General features: G+C 41.4%; 1 protein-coding gene across 8 annotated transcripts in view; it reads left to right on the top strand.

Annotated features, from left to right (window-relative positions):
- TPP2 (tripeptidyl peptidase 2) overlaps positions 1-18,804 on the top strand; it is a 67,607-nt gene extending 48,803 nt beyond the window's left edge. For 2 of the 8 annotated variants that reach the window (XM_086708491.1, XM_086708503.1), the window contains 8 exons: positions 1,449-1,487; positions 6,941-7,092; positions 8,213-8,309; positions 9,349-9,479; positions 13,696-13,903; positions 13,997-14,068; positions 15,621-15,740; positions 17,829-18,804. In XM_086708491.1, the coding sequence (XP_086564617.1) occupies positions 1,449-1,487; positions 6,941-7,092; positions 8,213-8,309; positions 9,349-9,479; positions 13,696-13,903; positions 13,997-14,068; positions 15,621-15,740; positions 17,829-17,918 (909 nt within the window). In that variant the 3' untranslated portion in view covers positions 17,919-18,804. Of the gene's footprint in view, positions 1-1,448; positions 1,488-6,940; positions 7,093-8,212; positions 8,310-9,348; positions 9,491-13,695; positions 13,904-13,996; positions 14,069-15,620; positions 15,741-17,828 lie in introns of those variants that run through there. The other 6 variants (XM_086708497.1, XM_086708493.1, XM_025923730.2 and 3 more) reach the window with 6 other exon arrangements.
- The last annotated feature ends 594 nt before the right edge of the window (positions 18,805-19,398 follow it).

Genomic DNA, 19,398 nt, shown 5'->3' with positions numbered 1-19,398 from the left:
TACAGTTTTGCTTTTCTCCCTAGCATTAGTTCTTTAATAGTAGCCTACCACCTGACACTGGAGTCTATAAATGCTGTTACCAAAATGAATAGATCTCATGCATCTTAACAAGTATACTTAAACTTCTTGCCACTGTTGAACCAGAGGTCACTTATCACTGTCACAGAAGCATAATTCAGGAATTTTGTGCTTTGAAAAACTCGTTTGCCCTGATATTTCTTGAGTCTCATTTCAGTGGATACTGCAGTTGACCCATGAACAACACAGGTTTGAACTGCACGGGTCACATTCTCTGTGGGTGTTTTGTTTTGTTACGTTACTAAATACAGTTCAATCCTGTATTTTCTCTTCCTTATGATTTTCCCAGTAACATTTTCTTTTCTCTAGCTTACTTTAATGTAAGAATATACACAAAATGATATGTTACTTGTTTCTGTTATCATTAAGGCTTCCAGTCAACAGGAGGCTGTTCGTAGTTAAGTTCTGGGGGGAGTCAGAAGTTACACAAGGGTTTTTGACTGGTGGGGGGTTGGTGCCCCCAGCCCCCTGTCGTTCAAGGGTCAACTGTACTTTTTTATGTATACACTTGAGTGTCATTTGAAGAGAATCAGTAGTCACTGACATTGGAATTCATAGATGCAGATTTAAGAAGTCCTAGCGCAGTCTTTTCTTGTGGGCCTCGCTTCCTGGACAGCAGGGCTGTTTCCACTGTGGGGCTCCCCAGATGGGGAGACTGGGATGCTCACCCAGATAACTCTTCTCAGACATCTGCTTCCTTGGAAAACCATTGTTATTAAAAATGCACTTTTAGCAGTTCAGAGAGATATAGTACTTCCTGGCTACATCCTTTCAGAGGCAGTTGTGAAATTAAATGATAAAAGTGTGGGATTAACTGTATTTACTACTTACGAGGTAATTACTTGAGGGGTCGATGGTTCTGAAAGAGAGCAAAAACCTAAAGGTGCAGAGTTCATATACTCGTAGCACATTGTTTATACTCTTACCTCCCTAGTCGCGTTGCTCGCTGGTGTGGTAGTTGGGAAGGTGACTGCTGTTACACTTCTGCCTTTCATGGTCACCTTGAATGAGGATGCCTGGGCGTGTGTGATTGTGATGTCCTTGAAATCAGACTCTGGACCGTCCACTAAATTTAATGTTTTTCAAGAGTGTTTTGATAACTAATGGATTTTGCTGTCCTCAATTTTTTGAATACAGAGTTGAAAAACATTTGCCCTTAGGAGTAACGTATTGGAGTGCGTTTTTATTAAAATGAGAGTGGCAGTGCTGCTTTCTTGAAAAGCCTGCCTTTGTGATCGTAGACCTGACCCTTCTAAGCACTGTGACACATGCAGGTGAGATGTAAACCGGAAGACAATTAGACCGAGGTGGTGTCTCCATCCTGTGTAGACTGTGCATGTTTTCTTACAGAATGTCGTTCTAACTCCCAGGGGCAGTCTGCAGCAAAACGACAAGGAAAATTTAAAAAGGTACTGATTGTCAGTTCTTAAAAAAGATGTCTTAAAGCCTTATTTGCGTATTAATTAAACTTTTTTTCTGTCACTACTGTAATCTTTTTTAAAAAAAATCTGTCCCTTAGTTTCCTTTCTTTAAGTTCTGCGGCGTAGTGTTTTTAGCTTATCAGTGTTGACATACTACTTTCCTGACGTTTTCTTTCCTGCCATCAGTTGCTGGAAGACCCCTGTTTTATATGTGTGTAGAAAAAAAATTAGTGCTATTCATTTCTTAACTACAGATATGATACCAAATGGTCATATTTGAAATTTGCATATCTAAAATCCTACAGAGAAATGAATGTAATTGTTTTTTGTAGTTATATAAGCCAAAACAATTATTTTTAAAGTCTAAAAACATTCTTAAATTAGATTTGATCATTCAAATATTAAGGTATTTGAAAAAAAAAAAGTGTATTCCCTGCTCTGGTGTCGTCTTAGTTCTGGAAGAACAGACACAGAGCAGTGGGCAGGAGGAATGGAAATACGGACCATCAACCCAAAATTAAAACTTACGCTAAGAACACGAGCAGGTTTAAGACCATAACTCGTGTGTGACTGATCGACTTCCCTGCAACTTATTAGACAATGTCTGATTGACTGCTGGAGCCAAATTGAACTCAAAAAAGGCAGAATTCAACTTGGGGTGTACTTAGAGAAAGGGATGTAGGTATTCAGTGAGCTCTCTGATGAAGACCTACTGGCCTCAGTCAGCATTTTCATGATTTCTCATGTTCAGGCAGGAAGCATTGCACGGAGAATTTGTATTTTAACATATAAACAAAAGATAACACTGTTTCTTAATTCATGGTGATGTGAAACGGAATCACCATTTTAGAACAGGTACAATTCTTTCATTTAAAAAGACTTATGAAATGTATATGTTATTATGCAATGGTAAACACTTTGTCCAAACAAAACGCCCCACTGGGAATCATCTTTCCGGATAGAGGACTGTCTACTTCACTGTAGACCAGTATTTCTAGCTGAGATCTTGACCCATCTGTGGGCCATGTACATTCATTTAATGACGTAGCCAGCTTCAAAATGAAAACAGAATAAAGTAAGTGCCGTTCATCAGACTCCTAAAATGAGTTTCTTTTTATCTATAGATTGTTTATCTTTGGGTCGTCCTGAAAATGGCTTGAGAGCCACTACTTCAAAAAATGAGAAAAAGGTCTCCTAGAAGCCCATTAAAAATAGAAGGTGCTTATCACAGAGGCATAGCTGGGATTTTTTTCTATTGTATATTTTGGTTGCTCTTCTGGGAGTTTTGGTGGATTTTGTTTGGATTCGGTTGTGTAAGGAAACCATTAAATGAGTAAGAAGGTTATTATTACTTGGTTAGGAAAGCTTTATATAAAGGATGTGGCAGCTAGAGTTGCCTCTTCCCATTTCTCCCTGTCTTCAGGGCAAATACGTGTGAAGCTCTTATTTTAAAAATAATCATTATTATAGTTTTATAGTCCCATTACCAAAAAGATGTATATGTTAATTTATTGCCTGAACAAAATACCAGCTAGCTTTTGATGCATAGCCCTCAGTGTATAGTTCCTCTGTATTTCAGTGACTTTTGATTTGAAAATCTAGGTTACCTTTTTTAAGTTCATTGTCGTATGAAAGAATATGGTTACTTTCAACAGATGATAAATAGCATTCAAATATGATACTAATTTTAAAATAGCTGGTTTGTGTGAAGGCATTAAAGTTTTGAGTTTAGCCATTAATAATCTAAGAAGAAAATTACAATTTTTGAACCAAAATTTAAATGGCAGTTATGTTGCCCAAAGAATAATTATCGGTTTTGCAGGTCGATTGGACTTTCTAAAGGAAATGGTTCATTTCAGACACTGTCAGAGTACTTGGTGAATAGCTGAAATGGATGTTTTTTTTAAAAAAAATTGTTAAGTATCAACTATAGAGAACTTCAGCATTTCTGCTCTGAAGATTCATCTTGCCTACCTTTTTAAATCATAATCAAGATTTCTCAAGATTTAATGGCACAAAATGATTTCTATTAAACTGACCCTGTACTAAGTCCTTGAGAAGTGAGTTAAAAAAATATTGACAAAAAGAACAAGTGAACATGATAAAACAAAAAATAACTCAATTTTTCTGTTGATTAGGAATTAAAACTGCCATGTTCATAATTTTTAGTAATAAAAAATTACTGCCCCAAAATATTTTATAGGATTTTATTAACACTTAAAATATCTAATTTGACATATTTAATATTTAATAATTAAAATGCTGATCACAAAAGCTTGATTTCCCCCCACTTCAAGGTCATTCATCATAAATTCTCCGTCTCGTGCTTTTACTGATAGTTTATGGTTGCCTTGGTACCCCATTTCTTCCTATTTATAGATCTTTGTTGGAGTTTGTTGTTAATTGTACATTAAGTTAATGGGTTGCTCATTTTAAATTCAATTCTGTTTCTCTCTTCTGTACTAAAATGTAATAGCAAATGCCTTACCTTTGAGCTTCAGAGGAGGAATTGCCTCACAGCAGAGACTCCTTTCCATCCTGACAGTTGCCCCTGTCCCTAATCAGGCAAGGAGGAGGGGATCTAAGGGAGGCTCACATTAGAGTAGAGTCAACATGGCCAACAAGGTTGCCTCCTGCAGGCAAGTGTCCACATTCTAGTGCAGTGGGTTCCAAAGTGGATAGGACTGTAGTCAGAGGGTCAGCGTTTGAGGCTGTCTCTGCCCCTTAACTCTTCAGTGGATTGTCTCTGCTGCACAGATGACACTGAGTGAGTGATCCTTTCCCAGAAGAACCTGATGGTTAATTAGCAACTCAGATTTTGCAGATGCTTGAACTCGGCTTTGCCCGGGCAGTGCCCACTTAGGAAGGCGACCTCAGGAGGAGGGGGGAAGGATGGGTAGCAGGGTCCTGAGGAGCTGGCCCAAGCAGAACCCCTGCTTCTTTTCCCCCATCCCACTCTGCACACGCGACCTTGGCTCGCCAGTGTTCGCTCCCGGCCTCCGAGCGGGGCCCTGAGATGGCTGCAGGTGGATGTGTGTGGTTCCGTCCTCCCAGTGGTCCTAGCGGGCTTCAGACAGGTCCTGTCGAAGCGTGGCTCCCATTTGACGTCGGAATGCTGTCAGAACTGCAGCAGTAGTTGCTTATAAAATTTAATTGTGAGAATTGCTAACGGGGGGATATCCGTGTTGTATTTACACCTGAAAATCCTATTTGGGGGAACGTGGGGGCTTGCAATACTATTTTCTTTGACTTAACCCGTGTAAAGTTTTTTTCTGAGATTACTGTGATTAGGGGAGTAAAAGTCTTCTTGATAACATAATTTTTTCAGTTTTAGAAACTTTGTTAATTAAAACAAATAAAAGGTTTGAATTTAGCAGCGTTTTTAATATAAACCTGAAGATAGAGTTGGAGAAGTTGACCTAATAAATAATGACTTAATTAAGGGCACCTGGTTATTGTGCCAGAAACAGATTAGCCGGTGTAATATGGGGTTTGATTTCCCAGATAATGCATTAGTTTCCATCAGTAAAGACTTCTGTGCTTTCATAGAATAGAGGGAAATAGATGTAATTAGAATTACATTGCTCTCTTCCAAGCGAAGCTTCTCGAACCGTCTGTGCCTGTTTACTTCCCACTCTGTCTGCATCTCTCCCAGGCAGCCCTTATCCCCCGCTGTCCATGGAAACATCTACTCTCTTGTCATCTCTTGCCGTGGTAGCAGCCACTGCTGCCGTTTGGTGCTTTGGGGTTCTGTGGCAGGCCCCGCCCCAGCTACAGGCCCTGGTTGACCACTCCTCTCTGCCCGCTTGTCCTCACAGCCCCTCTGGGGCCCGTCTCCCTCACTCCCAAGCATCTTTGAAACCGTAGAATGCTTTGGATCAAGGCCTAGGCTTCCTCTTCCCCTCCCTCAGCCCTGCTCAGTCTTATTTGTCCCCAACTTGCAACCCCATTAACACCACTGTCAATTCTGCATCATGGATTTCTAATCCATCCGCTTCTTCCTCTTCTACAGCCTCTTCTTCACATCAGGGCAGTGCTGGGAATTCTAGCTTTGCTCCCTAACTTGTCTCCCTCCTTCTTGACTTCGGCCATCTATCATCCATTCTCCAAATAGTATGAAGAGCTATTAAAAACAAACCAACATTTTTCATCTGTGTCGGATCCAAAGTCATTAAACAAAGAGCAGAAAGAAGTCTTTAATCATGCCACTGCCTTGCCTACAGCTGTCCTGTAGGCTTCCTCTTGCATTTAGAATAAAATCTGTATTTTTGTGCCATATTCCATCAGCCCCACTTACTATGGTTGCTGCCCATTTGCTCTTGCTGTGTCCACAAGCTCGGGTTTTTATACGTCCTCCTCTTCTGTCTTCAGATTCTTCTCCCTCTCCTCGTTTGGGTCGGTTAGGTTCATTGAGGCTCTTCCATTTAGGTCATGTGGGTTGACTTAGACGGGGTAGTCCCTGTTCCAGCACCACTGTGTCTGTGCTGTTCCCCCACGGTACTGAGCAGCTGCTCTCTGTCCCTGCATTCTGTTCCATTTTCTTCCTATCATGTGGGATTAGCCGAAACTCTTCATTACTTTATGTTGTCTGTCTTGCCCCACTGGGATGTGTTCCCCAAGGGCAAGGAAGGGCCTTGTCTGCTTTGTTCTTCACCTTGTAGAGCCTCACAGGGCCTCAATAAGTCCTGTCGATTGAATGAAAAAAGAAAATTTTTCTTTAAATTTTCTTAGAAAAGAGGGTCTTTTTTAAAATTCTAAGTTATTTCCTTCCCTTCTCAGGTATAAGATGTGAAAGGTCAGTAGACTTTCATAATTAGTACTTTTTGTAATTAGTCTGTTAGGTAAAACTAAGAATACAAAAACACTCAAATGGAGGAAAGTTTGTTCTTACCTCCTTTATTTTCTTAAAGATTTTTAAGTAATCTATGCACCCAGCATGGGACTCGAACTCACAACCCCAAGATCAAGAGTTGCATGCTCCACAGACTGAACCAGCCAAGTGTCCTTTACCTCCTTTATTTTAGAGGAGATTTAGAAGCAACAGTACTTTAAAGTTTGAGAGAAAATTCCTTTGGTCACAGATTGGATTTTGTTTTTGAGTTTTTTTGAGGGAGGGAGAGAGAGCAAGTGGGGAAAGGGCGGGGGGTGGGGGAGAGAATCCCAAGCAGGCTCCACACTGAGCACAGAGCCCAACGTGGGGTGCAGTCCCACGAACCGTGAGATCATGACCTAAGCCGAAACCAAGAGTCATGATGCTTAACCAACTGAGCCACCCAGGAGCCCCACAGATTGGAAATGTTTATGTATTGTGGCCCTTAGGATCTGGAATATAATGTAGTACAACTCAGTGCAGCCTGTGTTATGTGATATTCAGGTACTGAAGATGATTGTAATTATGTAAAATGAAGCATGTTAATCTGAGACTCTTTCCACATTCATAGGATGTGATCCCTGTTCATTACTACCTAATATCTCCACCAACAAAGACTAAGAATGGCGGCAAAGATAAAGAAAAAGAGTCAGAAAAAGAGAAAGACTTGAAAGAAGAGTTTACTGAAGCATTACGAGATCTTAAAATTCAGTGGATGACAAAGTAAGTTTTTAATGGATTTTGATCCTCTGTTTACTTATTTTTCCGGTTACGACAGTGTCACGTACAGGTTCATAGGCCATATTCAGGAATGTTAACAGTGGGTGGAAGGGTTAGACGTGCTTTTATTTTAATCACTTAATTTTGATTTGCTCTCAGAAGAGAATTTTATTAGGATGTGTGAAGAAAATAAAAATCACTTTTTTGCCTACTCTCCAGGGGTGGTGGTTGTCCTATCATTATTTTCTCTGTATTTACACATGTAGCAGTATGAATGATGTTGTGTCCTAGTTTTCCAGTGACTGTTTGATGATGAGCATTTCTTGGGTCATTTGATAGTCCTTTAAAATACCATTTTTGATGACCACGTAGGAGGTGGTCCTGTTGATGAAATGTAACCTACTTAAGTACTCTATTTGGCATATACTTTGGCATATACATTTATAGTTTTTCTTCATAATGCTGTGCCGGACATTTTTATACATACAGTGTTTTAAAATAATCCATTAAGAGCATCTGGGTGTCTCAGTCAGTTAAGCGTCCAACTTCAGCTCAGGTCATGATCTCATAGTTCATGGGATTGAGCCCCAGGTTGGGCTATGCGCTGACAGCATGGAGCCTGCTTAGGATTACTCTCTCACCGTCTCTCTCTCCCTCTCTGCCCTTCCCCGAAATCAAGAGTCAGACGCTTAACCCACTGAGCCACCCAGGTGACCCTGGATCATTCTTAAAGGTCATAGGTCATAGGTGCAGAGCCATATTCCCCAAAGTGTCTCCTCTGTCAGCGCAATTGTGATGTGGAGCTCTAACTCATGACCTGAGCCAGAATCAAGAATTGGACGCTTAATTAACTGAGCCACCCAGGCGCCCCTCTTATTGAACTCTTAATTGAAATAATTTTCAAATTGATTTGCTTCTCTGGGGTTTTTTATATTTGTTTTTTATTTATTTTTGTTTTTTATTTATACTCCCGGCAAATAATGATAATCCTTGTCAGTGATTACATTTCAGATTGATGCCTTCCTTATGTTATGGATTGGGACTTCAAAATAATGTTAAATAATAGAGAAGACAAATTGTTTTCTTTTTAAAAGAAATGTTTCTCTCTCTCTTATATACATAGGCTGGATTCTAGTGACATTTATAATGAATTGAAAGAAACATATCCTAATTATCTTCCTCTGTACGTTGCAAGACTTCATCAGTTGGATGCTGAAAAGGTTGGACATGTTCAATCTTAATAGGAGTATTTTATTTTATTTGTAACATGAGATACAGTTTGTATGTTTAGTGAAAATGCAGTTTTCTATTTGTTTTGTGCTTCTGCCAAATGAAAACATGTTTCCTCAAATTGAATGTTGTATTGACTATTTTCTTGAAGGTAGTTACAGAACGTACTCATTCCTGTGAGGTCAGCCTAAGACTCCCGCTCACAGTTTTCATCAGCGGGAGGAGGAATAGATAAAGATATCCTAAGGATCACTTTTCTGACATTCACCTCAGGAGCAGTGGTCCTGGCCTGCTGCAGATCTAAACACTGTCAGCAAAAGAATTCCTGCTTTTCATGAACTTTGCTCATTTTTAAAATTGGCCATAGTTCCAAGCTATCTTAACACGGACCAGCTCTCGCTGGTAATGATGGCCGGTAGGAAGGTGCTCGTGGCCAATCAGAAATTGTCAAGGGTGCAGAGTGAACTTGAAGGTGTTGAAGGGAGACCTCTGAGACTAGCAAAAGAGAAGACCGCTGAGAGCACCTGGAGCACCTTGGCGACCGTATAGTTAGACTGTTGGGTACATTCTCGTTTATTCTCACCTTCATGGTTTTAGTAATAAGTTAGGAAGAATTTGTACATCAGCCCGTTTGTTTTTTGGGGGGTCTTTTTGGGTTTGTTTTGTTTTGTTTTGTTTTACTTCTCTTTCCCTGTGGTGTGCGGCTAGAGTAACATAGCAGGTCATGTTTCTAAGAGGCCCAGAAAAGTAGTTGCCTGGGTAGAAAGCTGTTTACATTTCTATGACCACCTTTTACCTCCCTTATTTGCACCATTTAACATCAGTGAGGAATGTGAATGAGGTCTTTTCTAGAGATACTGACACTGCAGCCCCCACACTATGAGGCAGCACACACCCCCTGCTGCCAGCAGAGGGCTCGGCCCCTGACTCTGGAGCCGCCACCCTTGCATTTGAGACGGAAGTGAAGGGACTTGGATGGACTCACTGACACCATTTCTTTTCTGATTTCTTCTTTTTCTTCCTCCCTAGGAACGAATGAAAAGACTTAATGAAATTGTTGAGGCTGCAAATGCTGTCATTTCTCACATAGACCAGACGGCCCTAGCAGTTTATATTGCGATGAAGACTGACCCCAGGCCCGATGCAGCTACTATAAAAAAGTACCTAACCAGTAAATAATCTTTCTTGCATCTCATTTCTTAGTTACTTTTTAAAATTATGGAGAATATTCTTTTCTGAGAATTGTTGTGTCCCTAGAATTATCAGTATTTGAATATCCACCCGTAGATAGTTTGTAAGAATTCTTTCCAGTTGTTGGAGATTTAAGCAAAAGAAAAGGACTTTGCCTTCTCTACCTTTAGGTGCTGCTGGTCTGGAGAGATTTGAGTAGCCGTGACCTAGCGGTCCTCCCATTTGGGAATCGGTGTGAATGTGACATGTGCAGAGGCAAACACCTAACACCCTGCAAAATCAGTTTCTAAACTGCTTATTGACCAATAGTGTGAAAAGCCCAGGTTTAGCATGTAATGCCTGGTAACCCAAATAGAAATAAAGTTAGATTGAAACCATCATAGCCACTTGAGTTAGGAACCGGCTTTAGAGTATTCTGTGCGGTAAAGGGAAAGGGAGGTTTAGCTTTAATAAAACCCAGTGCGAGGCACCGCTCTGTGGTGGGTGAGCATGTGGCCCCCATGTGTTGTGTGAGGGTCCCTCAGCCTCACCTCTGCCTTCCCTGAACTCTCTTGTACCACTTTCCTCTCTGTCACTTTGGTTCATGTTCACCCGAGGGTCATTACCTGCAAGGGGAGAAACACCACCTCCTCTTACAGCTGTTGTAACGAATGAACCAGAAGTGTTGAGTCCGCCCAGGAAGTGCTGCGATTCTTCTTCAGGATTCCGTCTGCTGGGCAGAATCCTTCTTTCTACATGAAGTTCCTGATTCTGAACTGCCGGAACTCTTGGCATTATGCTACGTTCTAAATTGCTAGAACTGTTGGCAGTACTAATGCTGTAGCTCTTACGAATGTTACAGTTTTTAAGCAGAATAAGATTTATTCAGGTTAGGTTGTTGGCATTGTGCTCACCCTTTCCCACCTTCTAAGGGAACAGTCTCAAAGGGTGCTGTTTTGTCCATTTCTGAAGTGCCGGGTATGTACAGGGAAATCTTTGGGGTATGTTAAATACGTGACCTTATTTAAACTTAATCTTCTAAAAGACATACCAAGTAGGAGTGTTTTTACCCCGTATCTGCAGAAGAGCAGATGCGTGGCCAGCCTTGGGTGCCGGAGCCGGAAGTGGGAGAGCCGATCACACCTGCTCTGCCCTGTCCTGGGCCCCTTCATGTCTTGATAAGCAGCCCCTTGCATTCCCACTCGTCGTGAGAAGATTCCCACGCCACTGACCTTTGTCTCTCGGCCCGACCCCTCCCCTCCATCTCCTTCATAACTGCCGTCTGCTGACAAGCCCCTTGTCCTGGTCCTCAGGCATCCACATCTCAGCCCACAGCCATATCCCAATGTCTTCTGTCCCCCATGGGGCCCCTGGCTTCTCGCTGGAGTAGTCTACACTGCACCCTACTACCTGAATTCCACTCCATGTTAACCCTCTTTCAGGAGTCGTCTGGGCTTGATCACCTGTGAGAAGCTCATTGCCAGAGACAGTGGCCCCTTTGAGGCTGCCTTGACCTCACTGCGGTATCTGTTATCAGCTGCCCCCATCCTTCCTAGCATCTGTTGTTTCTTAGTTTGGGAAAATAGTATCTCTTCAGATTTGTGTGTGTAGGAAATAACATGCGTGGGCTCATTTTGAAATTTCAGTAAATATTAAAGGTCCATTTATCCCTGCTCATACTTTGGCTTGTCTTTCCTAAATCTTACTGTCCATGGAGGAAGCTCTTAATTCGCGGTTAAAGTGAGCTCACAAGACCCAGAGTAGTTGTGTTTTCAATCTTGTTAGTCCCTTTTTTCTCACAGTTTTTATCTCAGGTGCTGACTCCAGTAACTGTCAAAAAGTAACAGTCTGATAGGATCCTGGCTTTAAAGACTGTAGCTGTAGTGACTTTCATACCTGCTGAGATAAAACTAGAAAGGAGGCGTCAGACATGAAAATTAAGAGAAGCTGGTTAGTCTTTGGCAACCTTAGATCGGTTTGTCCACGCTTATAATTAAGGTATTTGCCGTGGCCCTTGCTTTGGCCAAACCACGATGGGCTCAGACACGCCACGCTGAGCAGAGGGCCTCGTCCAGGCCTGGGGCTCCTTGTTCTGGGGCGAGGGCCTCAGGAGCGGGCCGCATTTCTTCCATTTCTTGTAGCAGCAGCCGGCGAGCAGGAGCAGCAGCCCAGCATTCATTTCTCATTTCCATGCAAAACTGTTTTTACTGTGGTCACTCATGTGTCAGAAATTGCGATAGCCATTTTGTGATCTTAAAAATGATACGAGCTTTTCGCAGGTGATCCGGTATCAAGTTTCAGTTAAACTTAATTTATTTAGGCCATTAAAGTATCTGATTGAAGCTCTTCCTAAAATATGGCTATCGCCACTTTGATCGGTACCTAACTAGATTTGATTCAAAGATGTTTGTGGAGCAGACACTGCAGTAAAGCACCACTGAGAGGAACGTGAAAAAATGAACAGGACGCTCTTAGAAAGCGTGCGCTCTGATACAGAAGATGCAGTTGCTAGGTGGGGTAAGATTGACAGTTACAATGAATACTTTAAAGTGTGAAAGCCCATGGGAAGCAGAGCTGACTTCCTTTTGAGTGGAGAAAGCCTCGTGGATGAAAGTACGTAGTCAGTTCTAAATTAGATGAGGGTGGGGAATGAATATTCTAGATATGTGGGATTCAGGTTACTGGATCAGAGAACACTGAAATAGGGGTCTTGTGGGTAACTTAATCCAGGCCTGGCAAGTACAGCACACCTGTGCCACCCCTGAAATTCTGCCTCCTTCCAGCCCTTCCCGGGGCAGCTGGGTCCAGCCAGGACTGCCGTGAACGATCAAACCTGCCTTGCCGATCCACTTCTGTTCCAAGGCCCCCTTTCTCCGGCACAAGACGGGGACGGTGATTGTGTCCCACTCCTCAGCTGCTGTAAAAGCATAAATGCGGTGCTGGTGGCAAGACATTTCAGACGGCGGCTGGCCGGGCACCCGGTAGAGGAGAAGCTGCGTCCGTGCCCTACAGCTCCTAGATCTTTTTGTTCCTGAGTCCGGAGTAACCAAGCAGTTCCCAGGCGCGTTTCCACAGAGAGAGTGAAAGTTGGTTCTTTTAAGCTTTGCAACTCTTGGCTGAAAGTCTTAGGCACCTTTTTTGGCAAAGTTTTATCTACTTTGCAGATGTATTAAGGAGGGTGACTTTGTTGGGTTGTTAACAGGTTGTTTTGGCTTCTTATCTTAATTGTCTTTCACGCTATAATTCCTGTTGATTTTAGAGTGCCTGCAGATTTCTTATGTTTCACATTCCACTCCGGGTCCTTCAGAATCATTCTCACTCTTACACAGTTTGTTCACCGGTGTCTGAGTGCCTCGGGGACACGTGCCCAGCGCTTGTAATCCTCATTGCCCTCACACGTGCGGGACATGAGTTGGACAAAATGCCCAGATCAGCAAGTATCCTAAAGACTCACACTGTCCCCTGGAGTGTAGGTTGTTACTGTATTTCATTCAGCGATGATTTATTGAGTTTCTGGTCTCTGCCAAGCATTGTCTGGGCACTTGAAATACATCAGAAGGACACGGCTCCCGCCCTGCAGCAGGACCACGTTACCATCGCGACTAAGAGCAGGCTGTCCAGAAGTAGCTTCAGGTTCTGCGTCTGTTACTGCCTAACTGCAGGACCTTGAACAGATCTCTGTGCCTCAGCTTCCTCCTTGGCAAAATGGGGATGATTACTAACTAGTATCTTACTCATAGAATTATTCTGACTGCAGATGAGTTCTGTATATAAAAGTGCACGTCCAGGGTAAGCGTCATATAGTGTTTGCTCTGTTTATAAATGAAAGTCTACTTCTGAAAGAACTTGTGTGTGTCTGTACAGAAATCTGTAATGATTGCTATTTATAAGAAATCTATAGAAGAGTTCCTTAGCTGACAGAACTTAGAACTGAACTGTCCTTCATTTCTGTTGGTTTATGGCCTCTGTTTCAGCCAGATACAGCTGTCGTGACTCAATCTGTATGTGTAATGCAGTGGCTCATTTGATGTTTGTTAGAAATAAGGACTTTTATTTGATGGATAATGCAGATGTAAATACACGGCTGTACAATATCTCTGCGTTGTAAATCTGAGGCAGAGAACGCATGAATTCAGTTTCAGATAAGTCTGTACTTTTAAAAAATGATTTACTGATCTGTGAGTTATTTTTTGGTTTGGAACACAGTGATATGGACAAACAAAAATCTACCCTCGTGGATGCCCTTTGTAGAAAAGGATGTGCCCTAGCTGACCACCTGCTTCACGCACAAGATCAAGATGGGGCCGTTTCAGGTGATACGGAAGGAAGAGAGGAGGAAGGAGAGAGCACTCTGGATTCTTTGACGGAAACTTTTTGGGAAACTACAAAATGGACTGATCTTTTTGACAATAAGGTAACCTGTCTGCCTCTTGTTTGGGCGCAGTTCTTGGGGGTTGCTTCACAAACCTTTCTTGGGCCCCATTGCCTCCTCTTTGCTGTTCCCCAGCTGCCTGGCCAGAAGAGGAAGACAATACATGGAATGTGGCTAAGCTGGTCTCTGAAGAAGACTCTGTGTTTAGTGAGACCTCATTTGTCTTGCCTGTTTTAAACCATTTTACCAATCTCTTCTCTGTCGCATAGCAGCCTTTTGGTGGAGGCAGTTACTTACGAAGCTAGAATTAAGAGCATCTCGAGGTCGTGTTTGTGCCTTCCCGCATCTGTCTATGTGCTGATTTGTCGGGGGTGGAGGGGGGTTGCTGGTTACTTTACATGTCATTTTTCTCAAAACCTCTTTGACTTTTAAATAATTATCACCTGGATTTATAGCTCATCAACTTTAAAATCCAGTTCAGAAAAAGTCACATTGATGAACTTTTTGGATGTGGGTTATAAAAACATTTTAAATCTCTTTTAGCCCTCTACTAGAGTTCTCACGGTAGGGATTATATAACTCCCAAGTTGCTGTCAGTCTTCCTTTCTTCTGGAGATAAAAATAAACTAAATGAAATCAGTGGAAATCTCCTGACCCAGCACAAGCCCTTGTTTGTGTTTTACTAGACAGATGCTTGTTTTCTAGATGCACTGTGATCATGTGTAGTACAGACCTCTGAGATAGGAGAAAAGTTTTCACCACAGCACCGTCGTGCTCCTGCCGCGGAAACGGAGTCCTAGGCAGGAAACTGCAGGAGCCAGTGTCACAGCAGAGCTTGAGAATTTGGATCTGAAATCAGGCCCTGGAGTGCAAATCCCACTTCTTCCATTTTTATCTGTGTGACCCTCGGCAAGTTTCTGAAACCTGCTGAATGAGTACTCAGTACACGGAAGGGCCTCCGTGATACTTGCTCTTATTCCGAACACACACCTGTTGCACGTCTGCTCCCCACCCAGTGCTGTGCTTGCTGCTGGAAAAAGATAAGAGCCTGGTGGATAAAAACTTGACAAGCCTCGTAATAAAACCATTACGAATAATCTCGTATCTCCGTATCTGCTGCAGTACTGCTGTATCAGGGGCCAAGCACTGTATTACCTGTCCATTTAGCACCTTTGTAAAGGTTGAACACCTTGCTTGGCTCTAGAACACAAATAAATGTGATAGGATTGCTTTCTTTGAGGTCATTCTCCATATTCTGAAGGTTGACACCAAAAACGTAAATAAATGGTTACAGGTATATTTGACAGATGCAGTAATTAAAGGCACCAACGTATACACAAGGAATTGACAGCGTAAGAATGTGTTTGTATAATAGAACACTTTTTTTTTTTTTTTTTACTTTTATCCCCTTTTGCAGTTTTGGTAATTTATAACGAGATTTCATAGTTCTGTACTTCCCTCCTTACTCGTGTTTTTGTGATCACTGCTGTCAGCTCCCCTTTGCATAAAGAGGTGTTTTGGTATGGATGCCAAGAACTAGTGATTCATCAGAGCTTCATTTTTTTCCCCAACACAAGTTACCTGTTTTGTGGCATATTTAACTTTTATTCTTTCAAAACATTTTTGAAATTTGCTTGATGGAAAATGTTCATTTTAAAAGCTACACTTCTGTTAAGGCCTTCATCTTTTCCTTATTGAAGCTATAAGCCATACAGTGTAAATATTTCATAGATAAGCTTTATCTTGTTTTACCTTATAGGTTTTAACATTTGCATACAAGCATGCATTAGTAAATAAAATGTATGGGAGAGGCCTTAAATTTGCAACTAAACTTGTGGAAGAAAAACCAACAAAAGAAAACTGGAAAAATTGTATTCAAGTAAGTGATATAAAATCGTCACTGTTAAGTGTCCCCTCCATATTGCATAGTGACAAGATAGAGCCTTATGGTAGTGATTTAGCGATACTGACTTTATCATGACAGATTGCTAGTCCAATTAATGTAATGCGAACTATAAAATGAAAGCATGAGAGACCGCCAATAAGCTATTTAAGTTTTTTAAACTTTTCTTATTAAATTTTAATTTTTTTTAAATGTTTATTCATTTTTGAGAGACAGAACGTGAGCAGGGGACGGGCAGAGAGAGAGGGAGACATAGAATCTGAAGCAGGCTCCAGGCTCTGAGTTGTCAGCACAGAGCCTGATGGGGGGCTCGAACTCCCAGACCTCGAGATCATGACCTGAGCTGAAGTTGAATGCTTACCTGACTGAGCCACCCAGGGGCCCCATTATTATTAAATTTTTAAAACTCCTGTCCAGAAAGGACAGAAGGGCTGTACTTAGCCTCAGATGTTTACAACGTAGGCAAAGTGCATTATGAATTTTAGATGTATAGTCAGAAGACAGTTTTCTTTATGAAGAAAACAAACAGAATTGCTTTTCAATACATGTTGGCTCAGTTCTAAAATGGTTGAATTTTTAGAGTTTATATTTGAATATTCTTCATTTGAAGTGATAGGCCATTTTATGATTTTACCACATTCTGTATTATATGCAGAGAAATTATGTGGTTGATATTAGAAACAGGAGGTAAGAAATGCTGTTCTTTCTGTACAAGTTAATTGTCAAGTATAAAGTTTACTGAATTCCAGAGAAATTACTGTAGCCTCATCCTGTCTCTGGGCCTGGTTTGTTCCTGAAGGATATATGGGGTTGGGCAGCTTGGTCATGCAAATGTGGCCAAGGCTCTGGTCTCCGTACCCGAGGTATTCTTTGAATGTAAAACTAATCAGTAGGTTCCTAGGGAAATTTTTTATAATTAGAGGAAACTATAGGTTATCTTTACTCTTAGACCTTTTTCTGGCATACCTTCACCAGTCCAAATTGTAAGACATTTTAACTCAGTTCTTCAGATGTTTGAATAGGTTAAGAGAAGTCTTTCTGCAACTCACCATAAGGTGTGTAGTGTGATTCTTATCACATCAACTATAATTTGTGAGCTCTCACATCCGTAAAGCCCGTGACTCACCCAGACATTGACACCAGGGGGTGTTTCATAACTTGTGTCCCCTCCACTCTGTTCCTGTACTGCCCGCCCTCCACACTGCTGCTGGGAAAGATGGCTTTTGACACCTCCTGGTGAAGCCCCGGCGCATGTAGGATAAAATCCAGACTCCTCCCCGTGGCCCATAAGGCCCATGTGATGTGGCTCCTGCCTTCCTCCCCAGCCACATCTCATCACACTTCCCTGGAATGGCTCTGCTCCCATCTCGAGAGCCGCCTCTGCCTGGCCGAAGCAGCCTCGGCCCTTCCCACCGTGGGACCCAGCTCGTCCAGCTGTGTGGAGCGCTCTTTCCCCGACTGGCAGAGTAGGTCTCTTCGTCAGGTTTCCTCTTAAATGTCATCTCCCCGGAGATCCCACTCGTGACCATCTCACTTCCCAGCCCCTCTGTTATGTCACCATTGTATACCTGACATGTACCTCTTAATTATGGACTCGCTTATTCATCTGCTCATGGATTTGCTTTGGCACTCTTTGGTTTTCCTGAACAGAACAGAACTTTCCTGAAAGTGAGAAGTGAGTTTGTTCAGTGCTGTTTTCCCGAGGTCTAGAACAGTGTTTGACTTCCAGTCAGACAGAGAATGAAAGGCAGCTAGGTTGGTAGGAAGGAAGGGAACAAGTATGTCAGGATTGAAGAAAGAAAGGCTAGTAGAAAGACAGGAAAGAAGGAAGGTTGGGCGGGATGGTCATAATCACCCGTTTAAGTTGGTTGCTAGTAAAATGAGTAGGTTAGTTGATGGTAAGGAAGAACAATTGGTAGGAAGGCTGGTGGGTGGTTGGGTTGGGATGGAAGGAAAGTTCTATGTGCTACTTTATTATCATTAAATAGTTAATGCAGAATTTACCCTGTATATTGAGCTTGAAAAATCTGTTCTTTAATAATAAATTTTTGTGTTCTGTTCTAGCTGATGAAGTTACTTGGATGGACCCATTGTGCATCTTTTACCGAAAACTGGCTTCCCATCATGTATCCTCCTGATTATTGTGTATTCTAAAATAGGAACCAAGACTTTAAATTTTAAAAAAGAAAGTTTTATAGTGAATGGATATAAAAACAAATTTGTGGCATTTTTAGTCTAATGCATGTTTTCATCCGCTATCAAATACTGATTATTAAAATGATGTGTATTTATCAGAGAATTTGCTGGCGTGTGGCTTAATACATGTAAATCTAGACCTCTGACATCATGGTGTTTTTTTAATGCCTCACATGGCTGGCACCGGGCTGTGCCCTGACTGCCAGCACCAAGGACTTTCGGTTGGGTTGCAGATATCACTTGCATGATAGGTTTTGAACAGTGACTTTTAACTGCAAACCTGTAAAATTCTATTTTTTATTTTATAAACGAACAGGGTTTTAACATGCTCAACTTTAATTTTTTTCAATTGTATGAAGGCCTTAAAAAGCTACATTAAGCGTAGCTAAAATTATTTATTGGACTAAAAAAATAGCAGAACTTCATTTCCAGATTTTTTTTCTTTTTTTTTTTCTTTTTCTTTTTTTTTTTTTTTCTTTTGGTAAAGGTTTACATTTGATTAAGGGGGAAAAAACCGGCACAAATGAGTGTGTGGCAATTGCTGGAGCATAACTGCTTCTCACTAAATCAGTCTTCATCTTGGAGTTATTTCGGGTCAGTCATTTTTAACATCCTTTTGACGTGCAGAGAGCATCAGAATGAACTAATAATACATGTATAAGTGCCAGACTGCTAAATCTTTATCAGGTATTGTAAAGATACACATATGGTATGTTTATTAAAGTTGAAATAATGTAAACACGTGAATACATGTGCAAAACCAAGATCACAGTATATACCATATGCATTCTGATACCTTGATTTTTTTTATAAATAATAAAGGTGAATATTGAAGCTTCTTAAAGTTGGTCTTAATTTTTCATAAATAAAATTTGGGGTTAAAACAATATATTAGATCAATAGACAGAAAAATTCAGCGTGAGGTAATTTTTATTTCCTATAGGCTTGCAATTATTTGAATATATTGCCAGTTCTTATTATGTGACTAATTTTTGTGTATGATTTTTGGCTTTTTATCTTTCTGGCTACCATACTTGCTTCTCTCATCCATCCTCTCTCCATAAAATAAAAAGACACACGTAGACGATATTGAAAAGCCTCTACTCACTTAAGCAAACGTGTTTGTGTTTGTGGTTATGGTTTAAATCTTGTTCCTTTAGAATTTACTACTGCAAAAGGCCTCCGAGTTCATCCTGTCTGGTCACTCATAACTGGTTTGGGGCAGTTGACCCCTTTATCTGATAAAAACAGAGCCTTTAGGAAAACTACAATTATGCTTGCAAACATTTTCCACACGATTTCTGCGCCATCTAGAATTCAAAGTCCCATCAGTGAACAGCCACATGCATATTCTCGCCAACACACGTGCTTTCATGCTCACTCCTGCGGGTTCCCGTGTGTCCATACAGTCCGTGAGGAAACGGAGAGGCTCGGAAAG

Source organism: Puma concolor, chromosome A1, assembly GCF_028749965.1.
Source record: "Puma concolor isolate L17-30 chromosome A1, mPumCon1.1.hap2, whole genome shotgun sequence".
Lineage (NCBI taxonomy): Eukaryota > Metazoa > Chordata > Mammalia > Carnivora > Felidae > Puma > Puma concolor.
This window is presented reverse-complemented; position numbering and strand designations above follow the sequence as displayed.